The sequence below is a fragment of the Neopelma chrysocephalum genome, unplaced genomic scaffold (genome assembly GCF_003984885.1).
Source record: "Neopelma chrysocephalum unplaced genomic scaffold, ASM398488v2 Primary Assembly neopelma1_274, whole genome shotgun sequence".
In the NCBI taxonomy this organism is placed as follows: Eukaryota; Metazoa; Chordata; class Aves; order Passeriformes; family Pipridae; genus Neopelma; species Neopelma chrysocephalum.
In genome coordinates this window covers 1,225,768-1,244,458 of record NW_020897936.1, presented here as the reverse complement: position 1 = coordinate 1,244,458, position 18,691 = coordinate 1,225,768, and the positions used below count along the sequence as shown (strand labels likewise).

The 18,691-nt window shown below is 42.2% G+C and overlaps 1 protein-coding gene and 1 long non-coding RNA gene across 2 annotated transcripts in view; one reads left to right on the top strand and one right to left on the bottom strand.

The window, feature by feature from the left end:
- Nucleotides 1–771: 771 nt before the first annotated feature.
- Nucleotides 772–1,758, bottom strand: LOC113977893. Its single transcript, XR_003537435.1, has 2 exons — nt 1,668–1,758; nt 772–1,040 (listed from the first exon to the last, which is right to left on the bottom strand). It is a non-coding gene; the product is annotated as an uncharacterized LOC113977893 (long non-coding RNA).
- Nucleotides 1,759–1,844: 86 nt separating this feature from the next.
- ICE2 (interactor of little elongation complex ELL subunit 2) overlaps nt 1,845–18,691 on the top strand; it is a 26,454-nt gene continuing 9,607 nt past the window's right edge. Inside the window, exons 1-11 of the mRNA XM_027704406.1 lie at nt 1,845–1,884; nt 2,816–2,920; nt 5,502–5,769; nt 6,488–6,607; nt 7,855–7,989; nt 8,344–8,460; nt 9,468–9,627; nt 11,109–11,293; nt 11,789–12,725; nt 14,012–14,190; nt 15,629–15,758. Coding sequence (XP_027560207.1) covers nt 1,865–1,884; nt 2,816–2,920; nt 5,502–5,769; nt 6,488–6,607; nt 7,855–7,989; nt 8,344–8,460; nt 9,468–9,627; nt 11,109–11,293; nt 11,789–12,725; nt 14,012–14,190; nt 15,629–15,758 — 2,356 coding nt within the window. The 5' untranslated portion in view covers nt 1,845–1,864. The remainder of the gene's footprint in view (nt 1,885–2,815; nt 2,921–5,501; nt 5,770–6,487; nt 6,608–7,854; nt 7,990–8,343; nt 8,461–9,467; nt 9,628–11,108; nt 11,294–11,788; nt 12,726–14,011; nt 14,191–15,628; nt 15,759–18,691) is intronic.

The window sequence follows — 18,691 nt, the reverse complement described above, 5'->3', positions numbered from 1 at the left end:
GCTAACCTTGGGAGCACCTGACTGTGCCAGCAGCATGCTTGGTCTTGGGGCATGTGAACTTCTCCTTGTGCACCTCCTCAGAAATGCCTCAGTCCTGCCAGAGCTTTGAACAGCTCAGGGTTTATATGCCTGTCCATGACCCAGGAATAGACACCAGCGTTCATCTTTGAAGCCCTGGATCTGGGAGCAGCTTCACCTGCAGATCAGCTCCACAAAAAAAGGGAGTGGAAGTGGTAACTCTCAGAACTGCAGCACTGGGCAGTGCCATTTGTTCTGCAGCAGCTCCATGTCTGCAGCAAAGACACTGAAACCCCAGATTTAACTTTCTCATCCTCAGGACACGGTTGCTGCCCAATCTTTCCAGTCACAGGAGAGTTCCTAACCAGCAAGACAGAGAGGTTAGGCAGCAACTGTAGAAAGAACCATGTAAGTTCAATATAAAACACAGGAGGTTTTCTGAAGTGAGAGACAAACAGGACTCCTGTCCTTGCCCATAAGGAAAGCTAAGCTGTACATTTGGAGGTGGTGAGTTTGATCCCTGATTATTTCACAGGACCACAGAACTGTTGAGGGAGGCAGGGCCTTCCAGAGGTCACGGGCAGGGCCACCTAGAGCTGGTTGTCCAGGACCATGCCCAGCTTTTGAGAGTGTCTCCGAGGATGGTGACGCCACAACCTCCCTGGGCAGCCTGTGCCAGTGTTTGGCACTCTCACAGTGGAAACATGTTTCCTGATGTTTGTGTTTATGCCACAGAAGCAAAAAGATCACCTGTAGGAAGTAGCACCATTTTATAAAAAAAAGAACAAAAAACCCCCAAAACAAAACAAACAAACAAACAACCACACCAGAAACCAGACACTGCAGGTTTTAGAGATGCAGCCTGAAGTAGGATTTAACCTGCCACATTCACCAAGATAAGCCTCCTCGTCACTCAGCTGTGTCACTGTTGCCATACCTGGGCTGGGCAGAGATCACTCCTTGGAGGCTCCTCCACTGGGCTCTGGATGGGTCCAGCAGGGACAGGAAACCTTCCTGCTCCTCTGAGATACACAAATGGAGAGAGGGCAGAATTAAAATCAATGTCCTTAAAAGTGATCTGCAAGGAAGCTGAAGACCCCCTTGTTGGTGGGTTTGGAAATCATTATGAATCATCTCTGTGTTCCCATGTATTTGTGCCCAGTTTTGGTCACAGGACACCAGGGGGACACTGACTGCTCCATGTCCCATCCTCACTGCCCTTCATTTCCCACCTGTAGAGCAGTGACGGGTCACCTTTTTGTTGGAACATTGCAGGCAAATGAGTTTCCATCACCCAAACCTATGGGTTCTGATAATACTCGAATTCCACATTTTACCACCCCTGATCATCAGCACAAAAAAAAAAAAACAACGAAAAAAACCCCAAACCAAACAAACAAACAAAACCAAACCAACCAAAAAAAAAAAACCACAAAAAATCAAACCACTTTTGTGGCTCTGCCCACGAGATAACAAACGAGAAGTGATCCAGGGAAACTGGACGGCCGGGAGAGGAGCGAAGCTGAGGAACGGGGCACCTCAGCCCTCATAGACGGCCCTAACCCCTCAGGGACGGGCTAGGCGGGCACCGGTGCCGCTCGGGACATCCGCCCCCTCCTCAGGGCACACACGCCTGCTCAAAGCCCCACCTCTGCACACCCGGGGCGGGACGTGCCTCTCAAGGACCCGCCGACGAGTCCGCCGCGCCCTCACGGCCCCGCCCGCCGTAACATGGCGACCGCGCCCTGAGGCGGCCACTGCCGCCCGCGCCCCCATTGGCTGGCTTGGAGCACCTGACCCGCGCGCCAGGCGCTGATTGGCCGGGGCCGTGAGGGGGCCTGCCAAGATGGCGGCCCCGCTGAGCTGGTGAGAGAGTTTCCCGTCCCGGCCGAGCCAAGCGGGGTCTGCGGGACACGGCGGGGCCAGCGGGACACGGCCCCGCGCTGCCCTGCCGGGGGTAGAACGCGCCGCAATCCGGGGGCAGCGTGGCAGATCCAGTCCCCGCCCCGCCCGGCGCCGTCCCCGCGCTGAGAGCGAGCGGGAGGGTGTGCGAGCCATTCCTTGTCGCTCCCGGAGCGGGAGGAGCGGAATCCCTCCCCTGAGGGGCTCCGTGTCCGTGTGTGCCCACGGCGGAGGGAAATCCGGGGCCCTGGCGTTGGTCTTGTTTCTAACACGAAACGCCCCGCAAAGACGTAGTTCGGCTCCTTTAACCGAGGGGTGGGATGGGTTTGAATTAGTTTGTGTGTGATGGGCTTGAATTAGTTTGTGAGGTAAGACGTAAATAAATCCTTTCTTACACCTTTCACAATAGCTTAGGAAGGCTGGTGTCGTATAAACCCTGTACACTAAAAGGGCTACATTAAAAAAAAAAATCAAAGGTAAGATCAGTGTAGAAGACAAAACCAACTCTTTTCTGGAAAAAAAAAAAAAGAAAAGAAAAAGAAAAGCTGGTGTATCTTTCTCAAAAATTCCAGCAAGTTCACCTCAAAGTTTGATTTTCTTTAATGAACATGTGAAAGTGTGTAACTCCCATCAGTTTCTCTCACCACATCTAGAATTTGTATATTGTATTAGTGAAACTGTTCTTTTGTACTGTAAAGAATGTGTATTTTACTGTTGAAAACCAGAAGGAATTAGTATATCTGTAACTTCCACAAAGAGGAAATCTGGAAACACTGTGTAGGCGTCCTCTTTTATTTTATAAAGTATTCTGGGTTTTGTTTCTTGGGGGCAGGTGTGGCCTTTGATTTTTTTATATTGCAATATATTTGTGTTTTGTTTTGTTTTTTTTTATTAGGGATATTACACCAAAAAATGGCAAAGAAGTATTTTTCTCACACGAACTTTATGACAAATATTCCTTGGCTCCGAGCCCGTCTGAACTGTGGCACTTATCGAGAAGGTATATTGTGTGACATTATCACCTTCTGCTCTTTGTTATCATCCTGGGGATAGATGCTCCTACTGTTTTGGGGGAAAGCTGGGTGTTCCCTGGCACACAGGGATTTGTTACTGACTCCTCCAGCAGTTGGTCTGTGCTTCAGCTGCTGTGACACCTCAGAGAGCAGGAGGAGTCCAGGTTGGGCCCTCTGAGATTCTGTGTCTTGAAGGGGGTATTTTGAGGGTTTTGGGATAGAGGTTGGGTTATTTGTTGGGGGTGGTGCCTGTTTTTTGCTTTCTCTTACCTACCAAAGAGGGATGAAGTTTGACCCACACCCATTACTGGTCAGGGTGAGGGGCCTGGAACCCACAAACCAGACCTAATGCTTTTTAGGGATTCATGTCTTGCTGTCTGTCCGTGTCTTCTTGCTTTGTAGAAGGGTGACAGTCCTGTACATTGAAATCCTTTTCACTTTTGTCTTTTGGAAGTAGCCAGCACTGTTTTCATAAACCCAACAGCATAGGAGCATAAACCCAACTCCATAGGTGCAGTGGAGATACAATTAATTCCTTGATTATTGCAGAGACTCTGTAGAGTGTTAGCTGAAGGCTGGGAAATGAAACTGTGTGAACACAGGTGGTACAGGCAGTGTTGTTTGTGCAGGTTTTATGTCCTTTTTTTTTCCTTAAGGAAGCAGAACCAACATTTATTTTGCATATTGAAAGACCTGCTGGATTTTAGTATTTGGGGGGCTGTATTTAGAGCACTGGTTTTCTTCAGCAGTTGTGAAGCCGGTAGGGAGGTGCAGGTGTCTCCTTGGGAATGAACAGGAGACCACAGAACCATGGAGCTCCTGTGCTCCAAGGGGGAAGTTCAGCATGGGGGGGAGATAACTTGTGCAAAAGGGGAATTACTGTATTTTTATGAACTGACAATGAGAACATGCCACTTGAGGGGAATACCTGCTCTCTCTATCCCACATCTTTAGCCAGAGAAGGCTTTTCTGGTTCATCTCTGTTGGAGCAGCTTTCCTTGGAGCTGGCAAGAGATGAGCACAGCCCTCACAGCTCGCTGCTGGTACACCTGATACTACTGTAGGATTCTTCCTTTGAAGGGTGTCTAGAGTAGACACTCAGGAGTGGGATTGTGTTCAGCTGTGTGTGGTTCAGGTGGGTTTACAGCCAGGAGAGGCCAGAGAGGCTGCAACTGGGAAAAACCAGGAACTGATGGAACTGGGTTGTGTGGCCATAGTCAGGGGGCAGAGAAATTAAACCTCTTGGAGCAAATGTGAAAGGAAAAGCTGGAGGAAATTTGCCTGTTTTTATATTGGGGTTTCTGATAGATATTTACTTAAGTCTTGGTGTAGAAGCTGTGAAGGCAGGGTGCTGATAAAATGAAGGGGGAAATTTAAGCCGTCAGCTCCAATGAAGGATAATGCTGTAAATATGGGCAGAAAAGCTCTGTCAGATTATTTTGGTTTGCACCCCGGTGAAGCCTGTGACAGCACTGCATACTGAAATGATCTTGATGTGCTGCCATTTCATTCAGTGCTGAATGCAGCCAATTTGAGCTGCTAGAATTTCTTGATGTTCCTACATTGGCATATCTGAGTCAGCATCTTGTCGCTGCTCCAGCTTAATTAAATTTGCCAGTTTGTGCCACGGGGATGGACACATCCCTGTATCCAGAGAGACAGCTGTGAAGTGTTATTAAGAGCTGTGGATGTGATACTGCTGGGTTTGAATGACACTAGAGATGTTTCCTACTGCTGAAATAGTATCTTAAAAATATGCTTTTTCCAAGATCAGCAGTTAATGTTCATTTTGTCTGCCTTAAGTATTTTCTCTCTTAAGAACAATTATTTTAAATAGAGCAGGGCTGAGCTGGTTGGCCTTCATGTACTGGAGTTGTTTTAAGAACCAGCTCTGTTGTTGTTAGGGCAGCTCTGCCCCTTGCCCTGGCCTAACATCATTTGTGGTGGCTCATTCCAGCGTTGTCTAGAGTAGAAAATTAAACTCTTGAACTGTGTGCTCTGTAAGAATTTCTTCACTGAAATCTGGAATTTCTACTGTTACAATGAAGTAATTTAAATTTTCTTCTTTTACAGTGAAAGACTTAACTAGAAAAAGCCTTTCTCCCTTACTATCATAGCTGACTTTTAAGTTTGACCTTTCTGAATGCAAACTGAACCCCAGCCATCAGTGAGTGATGAAATGTGGAGATTCTTTATCTTTTCATTAATGATGGGTGTTTCCAAAGCAAGGAATCCATTCACATTTAGCTTGTTACCTCCATATTGAGTATACAGACTAATATAGACACCGGTTTGTTTAAGGAGAAAAAACCCCACTACTTCTTTTTCCCTATTTTTAAACAAGTGGCAAACCTTCTGCTGGTACTGAGGGTGAGTCTGACTGTCCAGCTGGAGTTTCAGAATAAGAAAAATCCTCTGGCTCAGACCAGGAATTGGAAGAGCACAGTGTCTCTCAGAGCATTTTGCTGGATTTGAAGTTTAGGCTTGCATGACTGCCTTTATTTATTAATTCTGACAAATACTAGTATTTATGTGGAAAGTGCAGATTCTTTGTTACTTTTCTTTCAGAGAGGCAAAGAAACATGTGGAAGCCCTGGGAAGCTCTTCAGAGAACAGGCAGCCTTGTGATGCACAGACCGCAGAGTCAGCTGAGGCAGAGGCCAAAAGCACAAGTGATGATCATCCTTTCCCAGAACCCAGGCTCCCCTATCCATTCACCTCTTGTCTGTCTGAGAAGGAGCAGAAAACATACTTATATCTGATGACTAAGTACTCGAAAAAAATCAACCATTTTCAAGTTAATGCAGCGAGTCAAAGGGAACTGTTCACGTATCTGGTGAGTGCACAGCTATGGACATAGCAGTGTCTCAAAGGGAGCCATACAATTTTTTTGTTACAAAGAATAAAGGGGAAGGTGGGAACATTGGTTTTTAAATTCAATTTGTTCATGTGCTGCCACATCAGTGCTCACAGAAGTAGAAGGGCTCGAGTGCACCCTTGCAGCTGAGCCTTGGCCATGTGTTTAAATGGCCGTGGCCTTGTTGGATGGAAGTATCATTTGAGCTGAATCCTGTAAAATGTGATTAACAGCCAATGTTTTTGAGCCATTCCATTTGGTTTCCCATGCTTCCTTTTTAATGCTAATTCCTTTATTTTCTGCTGTAACAGTGGGAGTGTCATTCCTGGGCACATGAGTATCTACTGCGTTGTTGCTACTTTTGGTACCATTTCTGGGGAAGTCATAGTCAGATACTTTGTGGCTTTACCATGTAAACTTCATCAACAATGTCTTGCAGCCTTTCTTTTTATAAAGCACCATACCAAAAGAGGCTTGCTGTTTGTTGGGGGGTGGTGTTTTGTTGGTTTGGGATTTTTTTTTTTTTTAAGGAAATGGGCCTCACAAAAATTTCTTTTCCTGGAGTGAACCTCTGAGCATTTGCCACATTGAGCAGCGGGTACCATTGCCTGTACTGCCTCTCTGGAAATTTTACTGGTTACATGCATAGCATAGAGGATTCTGTTCTGTCTTAAAAGTAGATTTTTCCTTTCCCCAGCAAATGAAAGAAGTGGTAAACAATGAAATAGCAGAATTTATGAAATTTGCCCAAAACGCTGCAAGAAGCTGTGCCCAGGATTATGATGCCATCTCGGAAGATGCACTGCGTTATACTGAGGTCAGTGCCAGGTGCCATTCCATCTTTTCTGAGCTAATCCCATTGGAATTGTGAAGGAGGTACACAGGCACTGCCCGTGAGATGTGCTGGTCCCTGAACTTGTGCTGATTCCATGTTGGGATGAGACGGGTGGCATTTCCCTTGGCCTGTGGTTCATTGTAGCCAGTAAGGTATGATACAAATGAAGGCACTGAATGCAATGTGTAAAAATAGTTACTCCTCAGTTAAATAAAGTGCATCTTTATATTTGGGAACAGAGAAGTTGCATTTTAGATGTGCATTTACATTAACAAGTTGCTCCTAGATATACACCACTGGACAGAATGTTAAATTCTCCTCTAGAGTAGCACGTTACAGAGGCTCTTTAATCAGAGGTGACTCAGGCTTTAGTCATAATCATCTGCAAGTTCATGCTGTGTTAAATATCCACTTTGATGCTTCTAAGATCAAACATGAGTGCAACTTCATGTATCATTCTTGGGTTTTGGAAAAGGAGTTCCAGAATACAGGTTCATTAAACTTTCCCATCAATGGGTTAATGCAGAGTTTGGGCACATGTTAAGGCAAAAACCTTGCTTGCATTTTTTCTTTTCCCTAAATATTAGGATTGGTTTTGCAATTTTATATCTTGTGTCTGTTTTTCAAAGTGATCTTGTTATCTGGTCACAAAATGTGTCTCCAAACTTGAAATCCTGTATATTGTAAGGTTGATACCTGGAGTTAAAAATGAAATAGGGGCACATATTTAGTTTTAAACAATACTTGCAAAAATAATTCTGTCTAGTTACTAAATAGAAGTGAAATGTCTTAAATCCATAATTCAGATATAAAAATTATCTGGAGTTGACATGATAGTGAGTTTCAACACCAATGGAATCATCCTGTCTTTACCTTTGTGACTTTTACCTAGGCCTGTGTAAACTGGGTGGTAACACAGAAAAATACTAGTTCCTCTAAAAGATAATAATGAAACTAATTACTTGGTTTAGCACAGTTCAAACTGTACTAAACCATATTTTTTAGTGATTGGTCTGAGCCTGTGTGCATACATTGTTAGCCTTGCATGTGGAGGGCTGAGGAGAATTTAGAATATATGTCAGTTCTGACACCAGTGATTGTAAGAATATTGTAGATCTCTACTGGTATCTGCAAGTTTTTAAATGCAACATGCAATGGCAGAAAGAACTTCAAAATGAAATTCTTATGAAAGATACAAATGCATAAACAGTTTTTTGTTTTTACCTTAGGAATTGCTCCGTGCCTGTATTGGACATGTGCAAAAGTATCCCGAGTTTTACACGCTCCAGGAGATCATGAGTATCATGGGAGGGAAGTTCCATACACAGCTGACCTTCAGGCTGGAAAAAAATCTTCTTGCAATGGTAATATCTTATCTATTGATTTTCTGATTTTTTTTTTTTCAAATAAGTAGAATTCCATCAGGATCGTGTTACACAAGGACTTGGGATTTTTGCAGCTGTTATTCAGTGCTTGGGTTAGGGGTTATAATTGATAATTAAAATTATTAATTAAAACTTTAATAAAATTATTTTGGTAGTAAAGCTGTTCAGTGTATGTTTGCCATAAAAAGATTACAGTAATGGTATATTTTTCATATAACACAACTTTCTAATGTAGCTGCATAAATGATGAGTGTTTTTCCTCACAAGAAGTGCAATGTTGGGTCAGCAAGATGCTGTTAAAGCTGTTTCCTGACTCTCTTTGCTTTCTCCAAGGGTACAGCAAGACGAGGTAAAACAGATTTCCCTGCCATGCCCGTTCAGCTGCCCACAGATTATGAAACTGTGACATCTATTATAACGCCAGAAAAAAAGGCTCAGATTATGCACAATGTAAGTAACCTTGTCATTGGCATTTTGAAGGCATATTTTGTACCCAAGTGCCCTTTGATCCTCTTTCTGGGGTGAATAGTTGTTAGATTCCATTCCACCTCACCATTAAATAGCTGATGTTTGTTTGTGTTCTTCCACCATGAAAATCAAGGAGTTTCATATTCTGCAGAACTGATTTTTTTGGACAGTTTTTTCTGGATAATTTGTTATCAGCTAATTTAAAGGGGTTGTTCACATATCAAACCCCAGACTTTGAACAGAAGCACTGTGACTTCAAAGACACTTTTGCTGAAGAAAGGAGCAGAGGAGATGCAGGAGAATGGGCTGTGCCCCAAGAGATGTTATAGCTGTAAACAGAATATGGTGATGTCTCAGGTGGCAGAAAACATGAGCACAGCTGGATTTTCCTTCCTTCTCTCATGGTGCTTCCATTATCTTCTTAGTCCTTTTTCATGGACATGTGTCCTCACATGTTTATCAATTTTATCATTTCAGTTCTGAATTTGTATTCTTCATGGTTTTATATTTGTTTTGAGGTTCTTTATATGTAATTGGTGTTGAAACAACTGGGCAGTTCTAACCATACTTCAATATTACACATCTTTACTATGCTATTACTTAACTCATAAGAAAATCTGTAATATATATTTGCAAGTTAATCTGGTTTGGGGTTTTTTTTCTTCAGTGCACTCCTGTATTTCATGATCATCTAAATTCCTGTTCAACCCAGTAATTCAAATTTATAGGAATGAACTGAAAGTACAAGTTAAGATGATACGTTATCTCATGCTGCAATGTGATTGCATAAGATTCAGCCAGAAACCTTCAGGGGAGTTTTCTTCTTTTTCATTTCACTCTGAAGCACTCTGGGGGTATTTGGACTTTTGGGGGGATGTTGATTTATGTTTGTTTGGGTTTTGGAGCTTTTCTTGTAAATTTAAATCTGTGTATATTTCTTAAAAAAAAAAAAGAACTTTAAAAAAAAATTTTTTTCTTTTTCTGTTTAGGATATTAGTTCAGATTCAAATGCAGAAAAACTTGCTTTGAAATACTGTCCTCAAGTTGTTCTAAGTAATCAATCATTATTTACTTTACTGAATAATCATGGACTAAACTACAAGGAGCAATGGGAAATTCCAGTTTGTGTTAAAATGGTCACTGTTGCAGGTATGGGATGTTTTTGTTATAAAAGTTTGGGGTTTTGTCCAAAAAAGCTGGAAAGCTGATCTGGGGTCACTTCTTATAGTTTTCTACACCTTGTTACTGGGAATAGTCCCAGTATCTACAGTTATCTGTACAGTTAACTCTACAGTTATCCCCATAAACATTGAATTTGGGCACACAGCTATTTTCCACTTGGGGAAAAAACAAAGCAAACCAAAAAACCACTTAAATATCCTTTTGCTTTTCAAAACTGGGAGTTGTGATCCTTGGAAAGAAACCAACTGCATGAAGCTGTTAAAATTTTCAATAAGCTAAAAAAAAGAGCCATTCTGAAAAAGAAAAGAGCAAACATTTTCTGGAATTAAAAGTATCTATTCACATCACAGAATAGTTAAAAAGTAAAGGACATTTCATGAAGATACTTTTCCCATTTGCAACAAAAAATACTTTTAATAAACTGATGAATTCATCTGAATGCTTTCCTTTGGTTGTCAAGCCCTCCTTCAGTAATCTGAATATAGATTTCCTCTCCTCATAACCTTTTTCTTTTTTTTAAATACACCAGGGTTTATTCATTATGAGTATTTATAATGTTTGTTGTCTTGGAATGTCCTTGTGTGCATCTCACAGAGATTTCTAAAGCAGGCTTGAAGATAGTAAATAAGCTATCAAATATCTGCAAATTTTACAAGTTTTGTGCTTTCCGACACAAAATTAAATTGCTTTATCAGTAAAGATATGCCTGATTCCTTTTGTTATCAGCATTACAGTTTTTAAACTTAATTTTGGATCCCAAGTGAACAGCTAAAGGTCATTCAGAATGTGTTAGAAATACCTGATGTTTCTTGAAGGGTTTCTCTGCTCCTTCCTTTTCCACCTTTCCCTGTGACCAGCCCCTTGCACGAATTTATTTTTGTGTTCCCCACATGCCTTTGCTTTCTGTGTGATGTGGGCAGGGCATCACTTTGGTTTTTAGTTTTTGATTTTCTGTTTGTCCCTGTGGAAGTGGGATGAGGTGTGAACAAGCGTGAGGCAGCAGAGCCCAGACATGGGGACTGATTAAAGACAAAGTGCAGCCTTCACTTCTGGGCAGTGAGACTTGATTAAAAACTGATTTTCACCCAAGGGAGAAAAAAAGGTCTTTTTGGAAAACAGAACACATTTGATGATAAAATGCAATATAAGAAGTGATGGATCCTAAATTCTTATTTTCCAAATTGCCTATTTAGAACTGTGTTTGAAATGTGCTCAGCTGGTAACATGGTGTGTATTGGTGCTGCAGCCCATCACCACTCACACTGCACCTGCACAGACTTGTATTTTCTGTTATTGGTGAATGAGGGGATCTTTTTTCATTTCTTCTTCTGTGAATGTGGGATGGATTTGACCGTAATTGAAAATTGAAAGATTTATTATTTACATTATACAACAGTCTTTCTTCCTTTCATTTAATATGTACTCAATCTCTTTTTGTTCTTGAAAAGGTAGCAAACCAGCTAAAGTGGTTTATGTTGATTCACCTCTGCTGAGAAAAGAAATGACAGTAAGAGAGAGGAATCAAATCTTCCATGAAATTCCAATGGATTTCCTAGCAACTAAAACATCTTATGTTTCAATTTCTGATGTATGGATGGACAAACCAGCTGAGGACAATCTGTTCCAGTGGGATGTATGTAGGTTCACCTACTCTTAAATAAAACAAACAAAAACAAAAACCTGTGTTATATTTCCTAAATTGTTTTTTTTTTTTTAATGAAGGAAAATTTAGGTTTTCTTTTGACAGTTTTTCTACTGCTGTGTTATGGACCCTGTTATAAAGTGTCTGTCTAGTTCATTTAAGTGCTTCTACTCCATGGGCATCTCAGCTTTACTGCTGACTTCATTAAAATGGGTTTGGATCAGTTACTTCAGTGGGAAAAGTTCTCTGAACTTTATTTCCCTCTGGAAAGGCCTTTAACTCTTAGGACTCAAGATATTCCATGTTAAACAGGAACATTTTTTCCATGACTACCCCTCTTTCCCAACAGTCAAAATATGGATAGTAGAACATTTCTCATGTTTTCAGCTTGACCGTGCCTTGTTTGTGATTAACACATTCTGTTTCTTGCTTTGTTTTATTGGTTGGTTTTTCTTAATGTTATTACTTTTTCATCCCTGTGTTCAGGTGCCCTCTGATACCTACCAGTGCAGGAAGATTCCCCTTCCAGATGACCCAGGGATGGACTTTGATGATGATGTTACAGAACTGGAAACTTTTGGAGCATCTGCCAAGCTCTCAAGAACTTCTAAAGTGGAAAGTACTTTCCCTGCAGTTAATAACACTGCTAAAGTTTTATCTCATGGCCTAAAAGTGGGGGGAAAAATTACATCCACTATAAACAGTGGAGATGAAGAAGGGAAAACCTCCCTTTGTGAGCAGGAAGTTTCAGCATGTGCCAGTTTGCAGCTGCCATCATTGGTTGGCATTCCAGGCTTCAGCCCTGGAGAAAATTCCCCTGGTGAGTCAGTGGAGACAGGACTGAGCAAAGCACAGAGTGGTGGGACCAAGGAAGTATTGGACAATGAAACAAACCCAAATCCTCTGTCTGATGCAGTCAGTGACAAGAAAGAGTCTGATGCTGCCCAGAACCATGAGACTCAGCCTCCCTTCTGCAGCAGTGACACGGATGAGGAACGTTTGGTCATTGATTCAGAGGGTAAAAACACTGACTGGCGCCAGACAACTGCCCCAGCCACTGCCTGGGATAGCTCAGCAGAGCCTGCAGGATCTCCTTCTCCCACCCAGATCCCTTCAGCAGGCATGGCTGATGGCTCAGATCCCATGGATCAGGGAAAGAAAGCCTGCAGGAAACCCACCAGGAAGTTATCCAAAGAGCTGGATCCTGTGGGACAGATTCTGAAAATGCAAACTGAGCTTCTCAAGTCACCTTCCCAAAAAGCTCCCGAGCCAGTGGGGAGCTGTGACAATCCCAATGCTGTGCCAGCCCAGGGGCCTCTGTCCCCAAAACCACTGGTGACCTCCACCACAGAAGCTGGGCCAGCCCCTGCCTCCAATCCCAGCAGGAATACCTGGACTTGGCTCTTTGAGGGAGTGCCAAAGAGTAAGTGAAGTGTGTTCATTGTGTAAGGAGGAAAATGTCCAATGTTTGATAAAATTTCACAGAAAAACATTTGAATCCTTCATCTGAAGAATGTAGTAACAGAGCATCTGTTACATTTACTTAGAGATGTGCCTTTAATTCTCCCACAGAGAAGGTGCTGTTAATTCCTGCCTTGCACACATAAGGGAACATTTTGGGAGCTGTTTGTCCACAGAGCTGAATGTGAAATACTGTTTTACTGTAGGGAAACAAAAAGCTGTTATGCACAAGGTTTTTAAGGAAGGAAAAGAAATAATTTGGTATTGAAATGAGTAGTTTTTGCACCAAAATTCAAATATTTTAGTAGTCTGGTCTGCAAAAACAGATTCTTATCAATCAAAAATGGAACTATATGACTTTTTTTGTAGAATAAAAATATAATCAAATTATGCATTTGATCATGTAGGAATTAATCTTAATTACTTGATTACTCCCCAAATCTTTGTTCACGAAGCCTAGCCATGATGATGACTTGATTACTTAATCTGGAGATTAATACAACTAATTTAGTTGAAATTGTGTTACCACTTCCTACATTTTTATTGATGTAACTGAATTTCAGTAGTCACTGCCAGACCATTTCTCCTCCCTCAGTCTGAAGGGCTGAGCAGCATGATACTCTTCCTGTTTCTCTGTCTCTTAAAAAAAGAGTCTGGAATTCAGGTATTTGATAATAGAAATATGATTTTTTTCAATAGAGACAGTGAAACCAATATGCTGGCACGGCAGAGTGACTGTGTGAGAATAGGAAGCATAATGATACAGTTTGACACCTCTTTGCATGTCTGTTTTGCAGAAAGCCAGAGTTAAGTGATATATTTTACTAACAGAAAATAACTTGCAGTCCCTTGCATGACAACATCTCCCCCAGTATACATTTCAGAATATATTCAAAGATGCACAGAAGCTCCAAGTTTAATGTTAAATGTATTTGTAGCATTTCTACAAAAATGGAGTCACAGCTCTATTCGTATAGGAATGTAATAATGTGGGGTTATTTAAAAATACAGTCTTTAATAAAGTGAACATTTTCCAAATGTAATAGTTTTTAAGCTTTTTTTTAATATGTAAGTGACTTTTTTGTGCCTAATGAAGTAGTTTTCACCTGAAAATCTCAGGAAGCAAAACAAATCTTAGGAAAAAACCAACCAACCAACCGAAAAACATCCTGCAAGGGAAAAAGCTAATTAGCTTCATGGGAAAAAATGTCCAAGCTTGTGATTTTCTGTATTTTTTGTTTTCTGCAGGAAAGCTGCCCAGTGAACTCCAGCTGCTTGAGGAAGCCCCCTCAGAGTACAGAGCCCCCTCAGAGGGCAATGTGGTGTACAAGCTGTTCAGTGTGGGGGAGCTGCTGCTCCTGCTGCGCTGCACTGTCCACAAAGTGAGGGCACTGCCACGCTACCACAAAAAGAGAAAAACCCAGAAGGTGCTTTTAGCTTTTCATGGCTTGCTTTTGTTTAACAGTTGTGCCCAAGTGGCATCTCTGGGATTCCCAGAAAGCATTTGTGCTTTCACTCAGACTATTTGTACATTTAATTAGAACTCTGCAGTGCGGGTCTTCTTTTAAGTCAATATTTGCTGTAGGAAGAGAGGGAAGAATAACTTGTGATTACTTTAAAGCTGCTTGATTAAAAGATAAGCAAGTGTGAATCTCCATTTTTTACTGCAGTAATAAGCAGGGATAATGATACTCATGTAAACTCATGTCAGTTTGAGCTGTTCTTAACAGTTAATGCAGTGATGGGGGGTTTGACCCAAGGCTTTGAGAATGTTCATGATCTTCAAAAATTCCAAGCCTGATTCAGCCTTGCTATTGTGCCTGGTTAAGCAGAGAAATAGGAGATAAAATGAACAACACAGGACACAAAAAGAGATCCTATTCATTCTGCTTGAAAATACCATGGGGTACATTATCTTAGCAAATGGTTTATCTTATGCAATAAAGTGGTTTAAATGCAATTTTAATGGAAATATGCCTTGTAACATCAGGAGAAGGGAAGGTTATTCTGTAATGCTCAGTCATTTATTACTTTGTCCAGTCCTCTGAACCACCCAGCACATTGGATGTGGTGTGTCCCTCCTGAGGGGACAGAATTCCAGCAGGCAGGCTGTGATTGTGTCAGGAGGTGCTTATGCTTTTTTGGAGAGGAAATGGGTCCTTGGAGCTCTGATTCCTGAAGTATTTCCTGGTAATTCCTGGTATTTTGAAGAAATACCATTCCTTTGCTAGTGATGCACTGCTCAGAAATGCCTGTGAAAGCTGCTTGGTTTGTTATTTGCAAACTGAGCACTTGGTTATTTTTTTTAATTTCTGCTGCAATTCCAGCTGCGGTTTGTCAGTGACAAGAGGTTTGTTTTCTCTGTCAGTGTTAACACACGAAGGTTTGCCTCTGATTTCAAATGACACTCCAAGCATTAGGTTCTAATTTCAAGTAAGATTCTCACAAGAGGAATAAATGGCAGGATTCCACTAATAAGAAGCAGATCAGAAATACAATGTGTTTTTTCTTGAATTGCTGCAGAGGGCAGTAAAGCACAGAAGTGTAAACTTCAAATTAATTTAGTTGCATGGAAAAATGACTCAGCAGCAGAATTTTATCATTTGTAAAAGCTTGCCTGTCCTTTTTCACTGTTCTTTTTTTTGGTTTTGTCCCTGTCACCCTCCTCTATTTCATAGAGTCTGTGTCCCCCAGGGTTTGTACTGTGGGTTTCACAGAGTGGGAGCCATCAAACAAAGTCTGTGAAATGTCTGTTTTGCTCCAGATATTGGGGGACTGTGGGCATTATAAACTAGAAAATGTAGTTAAATTGTGGAAGTTTTTGGACAGTGAGTGCTGATTTTTCTTTTATTCTCTCTTTTACAGCTCACTCCCATATTCCTGCTGCCCAAACTGGAATACCAGGCCTATTACGGTGTGGAAGCTCTGACAGAAAGTGAAGTGTGTCAGTTGTGGACAGAGAGTTTGTTGCATTCTGAATGTTTATTTTATATTGGTAAGTTCATGTGTTGATTTTCTTCCTGAGTAATGTGTATGTGTGACTGTAGAATAACAGAGGAGATACATATTTATTAAAGGTCTAGTCCATATGTCCTTATTTATTTTAACTTTCCCATTTTGTTTTCCACTTTTGAGTATGTGTTTTGTCTAAAATTTGAGTTGGGTGGTGAATGAGGATATTCCAACTTTGGGTTTAGATAAATAGCATCCATTAATGTTTGTTTTGCAGAACTGCATTTATTCTTCTTTTAAAGACAAATGTATCTGGATTCAGTTCTCTGGAGTTAGAAGTCTTCCTGACTTAAAGTATCTTTGGGTTTTGGGGGGAGTTTTTAGCTCTTGGGTTTTTAAATGACTCATATGCATCATGAATTATCACAGGAGTGGTAAAATACTTCTTGATGAAATGTGAGCTGTAAATATATCTGATCACTTTGTGAAAGCATCATAAATAAATAAGTTATTGTGTACAGAGGAGCGGGTGTGTGGCTCAGAGGATGCTGATTCTTTGGCCTTTCAGCTTGCAGTGTGGGAAAAGGCCAAATGTTATTTATTTATCATTGAAAACAGAAAATAATGTTCTTATATCTACACTGATAACGTGTGGACAGGTAAGATACAACAAGGAAAACCAAGCAAGAGAGTAAACCAGGTTCTGTCATTGAGAAACTAGAGAAATTACACTCTTTGAAAACACTTCACAAGTGTCTCATATCTGAGGTGCTGGAAACAATTTTCTGGCTTGGCAGAACTGAAATTCCTAATAGGAAGAAGAAAAATAACACAACACAGTATTACTGAGAGCTTCTTCCCATAGCTGGGGTGTTCCCTGGGAATTCTGAGCACTGGATGATTTCATTTAAGCGTGTTTTCCAAGTTTTCTGTTGTCCATCTCTAAATGATCCGTGACATTTAATCTCCTAATATGTGATATGACCTGAAACATCTCTGTCAAAGAGATGGTCTTGGTACTCCTTGTCCTGCAGATGGAAACAGGAGATAATGTAATAGAATCCATGCGTTGGAAGTAACATTCCATGAGAATGGAGCAGGAAACCACAAATCTTGTGTAGAAGAGATGGCAGCTGAAATCCAGAGCACGGCAAATAAAGGCAATAAAGAGGAATTAAAAGTGTGGGAATGTTAGCAGAAAGATAGGCTTGTAAGGCCATTTATTCAAAATGGCATAAGCCAAGCACGTCAGAAATGCAGGGTTATGAGACAAGCTTCACTAACAAGTGTCCCATAGAAAATGCTGTGTTCATGTTTGTACAATGACATTTTAACATCAGGAAAGTGTTTGTTAGGATGTATGTTCTGTAGAGAAATTAAAAATGCGTATAAAGACCATGGCCAGATTTTTTTAACAACCCTTTTAACACAGGGAGAGCTTTCTGATACCGATTATCTTGTAATTCATAAGGTTTTAAAAGGGAAAATTTGCAACTTGGTGGCTGGTTGATATTTAGAATATGCTTGGCACGTGCTGGGAGTGAGGGTGGTGCTGTTTGAGCAGTGAATGTTCTGCAGTGGGGCTGCCTGGCATTCCTGTGGGAAAAGCCTGGTTTGTAGGGTTGTTATGGCAGCAGTGGTGGCCTGTGGTTGCCTAACCTTTCCACTTGTGCACTGTGTTACACTTCTGCTGTTGCTGACTCACATCAGAGTGCTATTTTAGAAATGCCCACTTCAGCTTTATAATTTTTATATCCAAGTGTTGTATCCTACCATAGAGTTATGGGGGTTATGTGAAATCTAGTGTATTTGAGGTAGTAGTTTTGCTGACCCCATGCTTGTCTGCTCTCCATATTTAATGGAAGTGATGTTTCTAATTTTAAACTTGAAAAGCAATATTTGCTATGATTTTTCCCTTCCTTAAAAAAAAAAACCTCACAAAGAGCTAATTGTGTACACAGTTCTCCATTTCTAACTATATCTTACCGTGTAATAGAGAAGCATTTCTTCTCTTATTATTTAACAAGCAGCCCAGTATATTGAATTACACTGCAATTTGGCTGCCTGGAGAAAATGTTATCAAGGGTTTTATAACATTTCCGGAGTCACAAGCAGTGAAACTGCAGGGAGAGAGTGATGTGTTTGCTGAGCACACAGAGGGAGCAGTGGAGCTCTACCTAATCTGCCATCAGATACAGGGTACCCCAGGCAGGGCTTGGCAGGAGGCTGCAGCCAGCACCCCTTGGAACAGAGACTGCTGGCAGGGGAGGAGGAGACAGGCTGGGACACTCCTGGCAGTGCAGGAGACAGGCTGGGACACTCCTGGCAGTGCAGGGGGAAGCAGGCTGGGACACTCCTGGCAGTGCAGGGGGAAGCAGGCTGGGACACTCCTGGCAGTGGAGGAGAAGACAGACTGGGACACTCCTGGAGTGGAGCAGAAGACAGGCTGGGACACTCCTGGCAGTGCAGGAGAAGACAGGCTGGGACACTCCTGGCAGTGCAGGGGGAGACAGGCTGGGACACTCCTGGCAGTGCAGGGGGAGACAGGCTGGGAACACTCCTGGCAGTGCAGGGGGAGACAGGCTGGGAACACTCCTGGCAGTGCAGGGGGAGACAGGCTGGGACAGTCCTGGCAGTGCAGGGGGAGACAGGCTGGGACACTCCTGGCAGTGCAGGGGGAAGCAGGCTGGGACACTCCTGGCAGTGGAGGAGACAGGCTGGGACACTCCTGGCAGTGCAGGAGAAGCAGGCTGGGACAGTCCTGGCAGTGGAGCAGAAGACAGGCTGGGACACTCCTGGCAGTGCAGGAGAAGACAGGCTGGGACACTCCTGGCAGTGCAGGAGTCAGGCTGGGACAGTCCTGGCAGTGCAGGAGACAGGCTGGGACAGTCCTGGCAGTGCAGGAGAGCGGAGGCGCTCCTGCCAGTGGAGGAGAAGACAGGCTGGGACACTCCTGGCAGTGCAGGAGACAGGCTG